General features: G+C 34.3%; 1 protein-coding gene across 1 annotated transcript; it reads left to right on the top strand.

The window, feature by feature from the left end:
* The first annotated feature begins 2,633 nt into the window (after positions 1–2,633).
* On the top strand, positions 2,634–9,406 carry LOC142233359 (uncharacterized). The gene is made up of 3 exons (XM_075304256.1): positions 2,634–2,791; positions 8,203–9,098; positions 9,182–9,406. The coding sequence occupies exons 1-3, from the start codon at positions 2,777–2,779 to the stop codon at positions 9,189–9,191; spliced, it is 921 nt and encodes a 306-aa protein (XP_075160371.1). The 5' UTR covers positions 2,634–2,776; the 3' UTR covers positions 9,192–9,406.
* The last annotated feature ends 1,544 nt before the right edge of the window (positions 9,407–10,950 follow it).

Genomic DNA, 10,950 nt, shown 5'->3' with positions numbered 1-10,950 from the left:
TTCAGCCGGATCGGATGAAATTTGCTTCTCTTAGGGGCCTCGCAAGCCATATCGGGGGATCGGTTTATATGGGGGCTATATATAATTATGGACCGATGTGGACCAATTTTTGCATGGTTGTTAGAGACCATATACTAACACCATGTACCAAATTTCAGCCGGATCGGATGAAATTTGCTTCTCTTAGGGGCCTCGCAAGCCAAATCGGGGGATCGGTTTATATGGGGGCTATATATAATTATGGACCGATGTGGACCAATTTTTGCATGGTTGTTAGAGACCATATACTAACACCATGTACCAAATTTCAGCCGGATCGGATGAAATTTGCTTCTCTTAGAGGCCTCGCAAGCCAAATTTTGGGGTCCGTTTATATGGGGGCTATACGTAAAAGTGGACCGATATGGCCTATTTGCAATACCATCCGACCTACATCAATAACAACTACTTGTGCCAAGTTTCAAGTCGATAGCTTGTTTCGTTCGGAAGTTAGCGTGATTTCAACAGACGGACGGACGGACGGACGGACGGACATGCTCAGATCGACTCAGAATTTCACCACGACCCAGAATATATATACTTTATGGGGTCTTAGAGCAATATTTCGATGTGTTACAAACGGAATGACAAAGTTAATATACCCCCCATCCTATGGTGGTGGGTATAATTAACATTTTATTTTTCCTTGGGCAATTGATCAGCTACTTCTTTGATCCTTACAAACTGTGTGGTCCGCTGTTCGAATAAAAAAAAAATCATAAAATTGAATAATTTTTTCTACAATGTTTGTATTACAGAAAAAGGTGCTAAGAACTAAAAAATCTCGTGGAAGTGAGAAAGATGTCGTGGAATATACAATTGGGCAGAAACAAAATTTTGAGCATTCAGGTCGAAAACCTATGTTGTTAACACCTATATTACCTGTTTATTTTCATAATTCATTATGATTGTAAATATATAAATAAATAAATAAAATTTTGAGCACAATATTGTTTGGGAGAATTTTTTTTAAGCATATAATATTTTTGGGTGAAAATGCTTCCAAACATATTATATGGTCACATAATAACATATTGTTTTTTGGAAGACAACATTATTGAATTTGGATGCAAAAATACAAAATGTTTGGAACTTAGACTACCCAAACATATATTGTTTAGACCAATATGCTTTCAAACATATTATATATTGGTAGAGATCAAACATATAAATGTTTGGGCAATACCCAAAAATGTATACGCTTGAAGCAAAATATGTTTGGGAGTATATGTTACAGAAGCAATTTTTTGTGAGGGTGTATAGACACCATTGAGTTTACGTTTGCTTGCCGCGTCGCAACCAGCGTTATGATGCATTAAATACAACAAACTAGATTTCATAGAATTCGATTAAAATTTTAAGACGTAAAAAATTTTTTTCCGATTGTATCTTAAAAGATGCTGTGCACATTTAAGGGTTTAGAAAACATTTTTTACTTAGTTGTACTCCGTTGTAATTTGAGTTTTTAAATTGGCATTTGTTTGTACGTGAATTGATTTATTATTATATCGCAAAAAAAGAGAATAAAAATTCCATAAATGAGATTTGTTTCCTAATTTTAATTTTTTAGATCGTAGATTTAAGGCTACATAGGTCCCTAAAAACTATCTTTATATTAAAGAAATCACATCTTTCCTTCATTAAGGGAAGTTCAAAATCTTTGAATCTAAGTAAACTTTTTTTAGTGTATGTTGTAATATAACAATTTAAGATATGCTACTTTGTTACGAATAGAAATGTTCCATAGATAGAAACGCCAATGACGACATCACTTGGATAGACTTTGGAAAGTAAATTACTTTTATGCGCTGTAAAAGTTTTTTTGTATCCACCTTTTTGTGTGTCTGCAAGAGAACTTGTTATGATCATTCTAGAAAACACTGTGACACAGAATTTAACGGTTACAATTAAACGAAATGATCAATGCATGTGAAAAATTTTATTTGATTTTAAATTGTTTCCAATAAATTTTTGTTGTGATAAAATTATAAAAAGAAGCGAATACAAAACATAAGCTCGTATAAATATGTACAAATAAATTCAATTTCATTTTAATTACATTCACAATTGTCCAGAAGAGGAAAGAAAGCCGTTATAAGTATCAAATTTATTGAAGAAAAATCTGAATTTCTACAAAAGCCATTGGAATTATCCTTTCATGTATAGAAATAATTGATAATTAAGGTCAATAACCCTTTTGAATTGATTTCTATTGGATCGACAGTGTGCCCCTGCAATTATTACGGCTATTACGATACATATAGCACAAAGAATTCTACTGTTGACCACCTCTAACGAATAATCACATCCGGGTTGACATTTTAAAAATATTGCCTGTTACATTGTGTAATTAATATAATTTATTTAAGTTTTACAACAACTTGCCTTTGTATCTACCCTGTAGCCAACACATGGCTCCAATCCAGAGTGTCTGGGTGTTTTGGACCACATTCATTTATTGGAATATTGATTGGACAAAGACAATTAGACAAAGACATAATCTGCCAATACCGGCATCTTTTGTCATCTACCAACCAATGCAGTTGGCAGAATTGTGGTATTACCGGCAAATGGCTGCTATAAATTGCATACTTAGGGCCTTAAGTGTTAGCAGTCTAATTGATCTCGAAGTACAAAGCAGAACTTTAAGTGTTACGGATATTTAATTGCTTGAAAACGCTTGGCCAAGTTAATTTAAGACAAACAAGAAAGTGATATAAATTTTTAGTAAATTAATATGAACAAATCTGTGGTAAGGAATAAAAGAAATACATTCTCTGACTGTTATTGAAAATAAAAATGTAATTTGAATTTAAATTAAATTAAACAAATAATGAAATTTAAAAATAAAAGTGCCTTAGAGATAGCCGTGTATACATTTACCAAATGTTGGATGATTCGGTTTTTGAGTTACAGTGAAACCTTTCAAACGTGGACACCCAAGGTCGCCTAAATTATGTTCATTTTTGAGAGGTCTCCACTTATGAGAGGTTAATTTTAATGTGATATTATAGCAAACGCCTAACGAAACGGGTCCCATTTTTGACAGTGTTCAAGTTTGAGAGTTTTCACTGTACTTCGTTTGAAGAGAAGCAAGACTCAGTTACGGTCATCACTTCCTTACATTGTTGATATTTTTCCAACTAACATATTAAAAACAAGTAAGGAAAGTCTAAAGTCGGGCGGGGCAGACTATATTATACCCTGCACCACTTTGTAGATCTAAATTTTCGATAACATATCACATCCGTCAAATATGTTGGGGGCTATATATAAATGTTTGTCCCAAATACATACATTTAAATATCACTTGATTTGGACAGAATTTGATAGACTTTTACAAAATCTAAAGACTCAAAATTTAAGTCTGCTAATGCACTAGGATGGAACACAATTTTAGTAAAAAAAAATATGCGAAACATTTAAATCTCAAGCAATTTTAAGGAAACTTCGGAAAAATTTATTTATGATTTATCGCTCGATATATATGTATTAGAAGTTTAGGAAAATTAGAGTCATTTTTACAACTTTTCGACTAAGCAGTGGCGATTTTACAAGGAAAATTTTGGTATTTTGACCATTTTTGTCGAAATCTGAAAAACATATATATGGGAGCTATATCTAAATCTGAACTGATTTCAACCAAATTTGGCACGCATAGCAACAATGCTAATTCTACTCCCTGTGCAAACTTTCAACAAAATCGGAGTGAAAAAATGGCCTCTGTGGTCATTTGAGTGTAAATCGGGCGAAAGCTATATATGGGAGCTATATCTAAATCTGAACCGATATCAACCAAATTTGGCACGCATAGCAACAATGCTAGTTCTACTCCCTGTGCGCAATTTCAACCAAATTGGGGTAAAACTCTGGCTTCTGGGACCGCATTAGTCCATATCGGGCGAAAGATATATATGGGAGCTATATCTAAATCTGAACCGATTTCAATAAAATTTGGCACACTTGACTATAGTACTAATTGTTCTTCTTGTGCAAAATTTTAAGCTAATTAGGGTAAAACTCTGGCTTCTGGGGCCATATAAGTCCATATCGAGGGAAATATATATATATGGGAGCTATATCTAAATCTGAACCGATTTCTTCCAAAATCAATAGGGATCTATTCTGAGCCAAAACACATACTTGTGCCAAATTTGAAGTCGATTGGACTAAAACTGCGACCTAGACTTTGATTACAAAAATGTGTTCACAGACAGACGGACAGACGGACATCGCTATATCGACTCAAGAGCCCACCCTGAGCATTTTTGCCAAAGACACCATGTGTCTATCTCGTCTCTTCTGGATGTTGCAAACATATGCAATAACTTATAATACCCTGTTCCACAGTGTGGAGCAGGGTATAACAAGTATATACGGCCGTAAGTTCGGCCAGGCCGAAGCTTATGTACCCTCCACCATGGATTGCGTAAAAACTTCTACTGAAGACTGTCATCCACAATCGAATTACTTGGGTTGCGGTAACACTTGCCGATGGCAAGGTATCTTACAACTTCCTAACACCGTCTTCTAAATTACAAGGTAGTCCATACGTAGTATATATATTAAACCAAAAAAGGCCGATTAAATACGTATGTAATTAACTTTTAAGTTTCTATAGAAATAAATTTTTGACAACATTTTCTATAGAAGTAAAATTTGGAAAAAAAATTCTATAGAAATAAAATGTAAAAAAAAATTTCCTATAGAAATAACATTTTGACAATGTTTTCTATAAAAATAAAATTTTGGTAGATTATTTTTGGCTCGAGTGGCAACCATGAATATGAACCGATATGGACCAATTTTTGTTTGATTGGGGATCGGCTATATAACTATAGACCGATATGGACCAATTTTGGCATGGCTATTAGCGGCCTTATAAAGGGTGATTTGTTAAGAGCTTGATAACTTTTTTTTAAAAAAAAACGCATAAAATTTGCAAAATCTCATCGGTTCTTTATTTGAAACGTTAGATTGGTCCATGACAATTACTTTTTGAAGATAATTTCATTTAAATGTTGACCGCGGCTGCGTCTTAGGTGGTCCATTCGGAAAGTCCAATTTTGGGCAACTTTTTCGAGCATTTCGGCCGGAATAGCCCGAATTTCTTCGGAAATGTTGTCTTCCAAAGCTGGAATAGTTGCTGGATTATTTCTGTAGACTTTAGACTTGACGTAGCCCCACAAAAAATAGTCTAAAGGCGTCAAATCGCATGATCTTGGTGGCCAACTTACCGGTCCATTTCTTGAGATGAATTGTTCTCCGAAGTTTTCCCTCAAAATGGCCATAGAATCGCGAGCTGTGTGGCATGTAGCGCCATCTTGTTGAAACCACATGTCAACCAAGTTCAGTTCTTCCATTTTTGGCAACAAAAAGTTTGTTAGCATCGAACGATAGCGATCGCCATTCACCGTAACGTTGCGTCTTTGAAAAAATACGGTCCAATGATTCACCCAGCGTACAAACCACACCAAACAGTGCATTTTTCGGGATGCATGGGCAGTTCTTGAACGGCTTCTGGTTGCTCTTCACTCCAAATGCGGCAATTTTGCTTATTTACGTAGCCATTCAACCAGAAATGAGCCTCATCGCTGAACAAAATTTGTCGATAAAAAAGCGGATTTTCTGCCAACTTTTCTAGGGCCCATTCACTGAAAATTCGACGTTGTGGCAGATCGTTCGTCTATTCATGATGAAATGTCAAAGCATACTGAGCATCTTTCTCTTTGACACCATGTCTGAAATCCCACGTGATCTGTCAAATACTAATGCATGAAAATCCTAACCTCAAAAGAATCACCCTTTACTAACACCACGTGGTAAATTTCAAGCGGATCGGATGCAATTTGCTTCTCTTTGAGGCTTCGCAAGCCAAATCTGGAGATCGGTTTATATGGGGTCTATATATAATTATGGACCGATGTGGACCAATTTTTGCATGGTTGTTAGAGACCATATACCAACATCATGTACTAAATTTCAGCCGGATCGGATGAAATTTGCTTCTCTTTGAGGCTCCGCAAGCCAAATCTGGGGATCGGTTTATATGGGGGCTATATATAATTATGGACCGATGTGGACCAATTTTTGCATGGTTGTTAGAGACCATATACCAACACCATATACCAAATTTCAGCCGGATCGGATGAAATATGCTTCTGTTAGAGGCTCCGCAAGCCAAATCTGGGGATCGGTTTATATGGGGGCTATATATAATTATGGACCAATGTGAACCAATTTTTGCATGGTTGTTAGAGACCATATACCAACACCATGCACCAAATTTCAGCCGGATCGGATGAAATTTGCTTCTCTTTTAGGCTCCGCAAGCCAAATCTGGGGATCGGTTTATATGGGGGCTATATATAATTATGGACCGATGTGGACCAATTTTTGCATGGTTGTTAGAGACCATATACCAACACCATGTACCAAATTGCAGCTGGATCGGATGAAATATGCTTCTGTTAGAGGCTCCACAAGCCAAATCTGAGGGTCCCTTTATGTGGGGGCTATACGTAAAAGTGGACCGATATGGCCCATTTTCAACACCATCCGACCTACATCGATAACAACTACTTGTGCCAAGTTTCAAGTCGATAGCTTGTTTCGTTCGGAAGTTAGCGTGATTTCAAGAGACGGACGGACGGACATGCTCAGATCGACTCAGAATTTCACCACGACCCAGAATATACATACTTTATGGGGTCTTAGAGCAATATTTCGATGTGTTACAAACGGAATGACAAAGTTAATATACCCCCATCCTATGGTGGAGGGTATAAAAATAGTTTGAAATTTTATATAGGGATCCTGTATATATTTTTGACATTTACTACGTTTTCTACTTTTTATACAGGTACATGACGTTTTCGACATTAAAAAACTTTTTGACAGTAGAAAAAATCTTGCTACACGTACTCTGGTTAGAGTGCATATACACTCAAAAAAAGTGAATTCTCTATTTCACTAAAGCCAATTTAACTTTATTTTAGTTCATGGAAGTATTATGTTTGGAGAAAGTTTCCTTTACTCTAATAATTTTTTGTGTACGTTAGTTAGATTAACTAAAACCGAGGAAAAAAATATACTCAAATGAGGCATAAAGATTAACTAAATTCGTGTCTTCCACAAAATAGTTCAGAATTTCTTTAAATTTGTAAATTTTACCAAAAATGTGTTCATCATGAACTTCGTATATCACTAAAGACATTCTTGCAATTTTGAACTCCAAGTTTTTCCTTCAAACTACAAAATTATCTTTAACAAGTGAAAAATCTTAGTTATGTCTAATAAATTTTCTTGAATTTGTCGAAAAATATTTACTTATTTTTATGGCATCGGCGTGATGCCAACGTTTGTAATACTGTTTAGTTAAAATTTTCTACAAATATTCAAAATTTTCTACAATTAACCGAAACTTTTCTTCCTGGTGGGTTCACTGTTTTTTCAGTGTACTAACATAGCGAACCAAATTTCGACCGGATCGGATAAAATGTGCTCTTCCATGGCGAACCGTTGGTCCCATTGAATTTACGGTTAGTGAGTCTATCTGGGTTGTCCATTGGGTTCACCGTGTTTGCTTCAAAAATTTAAATTAGGCATTAAATTTTTAAGTCAACAAAAAATAACGTGGATCTTTAGAAAATTTGGTCTCACCCCCTACAAAGTCTGAAGTCTTGATCAGACCGAAATACTATAGTTAGGTTTAAGTGGCAGCCCACTTTTTCCAGGCTCATGTAGACTATTCAGTCCGCTGTGACAAATTGGATATCGAATGCGAAGTTGTAGACAGATTTGGCTAGAGTTGTATGTCTAAGCCTAAAAAAAACGTACCAAAGATCTGTTGAACACATAGACCGATCTCGAGATTTTAGCTTTTAAGCGCCATAGGTTCTATGTACCTAGAATCCTAATTTTTATGAAATTTATCTAATATCCAAAATCGCTTGTTATAAAGGGATCCGAAATTTGGTTGACATCTGTCGATATTCTGATATAAGCTCCATAAAAACCGATCTCATGATTTTTTTTCCACAGAATAGAAGCCGCAATTTTCATGAACTTGGTCTAAGATAGATCGATTGCATTGCATTAAAATTCCTTGAAACTCATCTGAATAGAAAATTATTTATTTTTGTTGTTGTTTCCTCTTTGTAGGTTTTTCTATTGGCCTTGTGGGCGGTAGCATTAGAAGCTAGTGTGGTACCTCTTGGATTAGCTCCCGGTGCTCATTATGTAGTGTACCCACACCATGATCCTCATGTGGAGGCTGTGGTCCATGCAAAAGCAAAAGCTGCCCTGGTTGCTGCTGAAGCTGCCCAAGCTCAAGCACATGCCGTCAATGTTCAAGCTGCCAAAACATCCGCTGTGGTTAGAGAACAGGCCGATGCAGTAAGCGCTCAAGTGGCCAAAGCTGCTCATGCCGTTCAAGCTCATGTAGAGGCCGTTAATGCTCATGCCAAGTCGGTAGCTGATGCTGCAAACAATGCTGCTGTTGTGGCCAATTCGAAAGCTTCTCAAAATGCCCATGAAGCTGAAAAAGTTGCGGCTGAAGTTAGTGCCCAAGCTGATGCTGTGAATGCTCAAACTGCTTTGGCTGGTGAAACAGTCCAAGAGGAAACTGCAAACCTAAGAGCTCAATTGGAAAAGGCTTCAGGAAGTCTAACGGCTCAAGTTGGTGCCGTTAATGCTCAAGCTAGAGCTGCAGCTGCTGCCGCAGCTAAAGCTGCCGCCGTAGCAAAAGCCCAAGCCGCCGCCAACGCCCAGGATGCCCGTGATGCTGCCGTCGTTGCCACTGTTCAAGCCGATGCTGTAAACTCTCAAGTTGCCAAGGCCGCCCAAGCTGTCCTCCACGAGACAGCTGCTGTTCACGCCCAAGTTGCCAAAGCCTCCGAAACGGTTCAAGCTCATGTTGATGCTGTTAATGCCCAAGCTAAGGCTGCCGCCGATGCCGCCGCTGCAGCTGCTGCTGTGGCCAATCATGCTGCTGCCAAAGCCAGTCTAGTTCATAAACCAGCTCCAGTCTGGCCAGATCCCCATCATGTTAATGTCGTGTAAGTCAAAGCAAATTCGCTATGCAAATACTCGTCCACTGAATTGATTGTAAATTCTTTCTCCTATCTCAATTTTCCTACAGCCACTGGTAATTTGTTCTCCATCCGTCTATGTGAATAGGTGATCTAACCAGATATCCATTTGCTGACATTGACCCGGAATTCAATTGCAATGCAAATTATCTAAAGCCATGAAGAACAAGAAAAAATATTCTAAGATTCTATTCTCTATTCAATAAGAAAAACTATGAATTATTTAAAATATTTGATAATAATAAAAAGATATATTCTATAATAACCGCTAAGAACTGGAACTTTACCTGAGGCTGTAGATTCGCTAATTCTTTTGTGTACACTGACAAAAAAAACTGTTGCCGTGAGGTCAAAGATTTAATTTGACAAAATTTCTATAGAAATAAAATTTGAACAAAATTTTCTATAGAAATAAAATTTTGACAAAATTTTTATAGAAATAACATTTTGACAAAATTTTCCATAAACATATAATTTTAACAAAATTTTCCATAGAAACAACATTTTGACAAAATTTTTATAGAAATAAAATTTTGACAACATTTTTATAGAAATAACATTTTGACAAAATTTTTATAGAAATAAAAATTTGACAAAATTTTTATAGAAATAACATTTTGACAAAATGTTTATAGAAATAAAATTTTGACAAAATTTTTATAGAAATAACATTTTGACAAAATGTTTATAGAAATAAAATTTTGACAACATTTTTCTATAAAAATAAACTTTTGACAACATTTTTCTATAAAATTAAAATTTTTACAAAATTTTCTCTAGAAATAAAATTTTGACAAAATTTTCTACAGAAATACACGTTTGACAAAATTTTCTATAGAAATAAAATTGTGACAAAATTTTCTATAGAAATAAAATTTGAAAAAATTTTCTATAGAAATAATATTTCGACAAAATTTTCCATAGAAATAAATTTTTGACAAAATTTTCTATAGAAATAAAATTTTGACAAAATCTTCTATAGAAATAACATTTCGACAAAATTTTCCATAGATATAAAATGTTGACAAAATTCCTTATAGAAAATTTTGACAAAATTCTCAATAGAAAATTTTGACAAAATTTCTCTATAGAATTTTAACAAAATTTTCTATAAGAATAAAATGTTGACTAAATTTTCTATAGAAATACAATTTTGACAAAATGTACTATAGATATAAAATGTTGACAAAATTTTCTATAGAAATAAAATTGTGACAAAATTTCTCTATAGAAATTCAATTTTAAAAAAAATTTCTATAGGAATAAAATTTTGACAAAAATTTTCTATAGAAATAAACGTTTGACAAAATTTTCTATAGAAATAAAATTTTGACAAAATTCTCTGTAGAAAATTTTGACAAAAGTCTCAATAGAACATTTTGACAAAATTCTCTATAGAAAATTTTGACAAAATTCCTCTATAGAATTTTAACAAAATTTTCTATAGAAATAAAATGTTGACAAAATTTTCTATAGAAATAAAATTTTGACAAAATTTCTCTATAGAAATTCAATTTAAAAAAAAATTTCTATAGAAATAAAAGTTGACTAAATTTTCTATAGTAACATAATAAAATTTTGACAAAAATTTCTATAGAAATAGGATTTCGACAAAATTTTCCATAAACATAGAATTTTAGCAAAATTTTCTATAGAAATAAAATTTTGACATTTTCTATAGAAACAAAATTTTGACAAAATTTCTCTATAGAAATTCAATTTTAACAAAATTTTCTATAGAAATAAAATGTTGACAAAATTTTCTATAGAAATAAAATTTTGACAAAATTGTCTATAGAAACAAAATTTTGACAAAATT

This window comes from Haematobia irritans, chromosome 4 (genome assembly GCF_050003625.1).
Source record: "Haematobia irritans isolate KBUSLIRL chromosome 4, ASM5000362v1, whole genome shotgun sequence".
NCBI classification, from domain to species: Eukaryota; Metazoa; Arthropoda; class Insecta; order Diptera; family Muscidae; genus Haematobia; species Haematobia irritans.
Note: the sequence above shows the minus strand (reverse complement) of the source record. Positions and strands in the feature narration are given on the sequence as shown.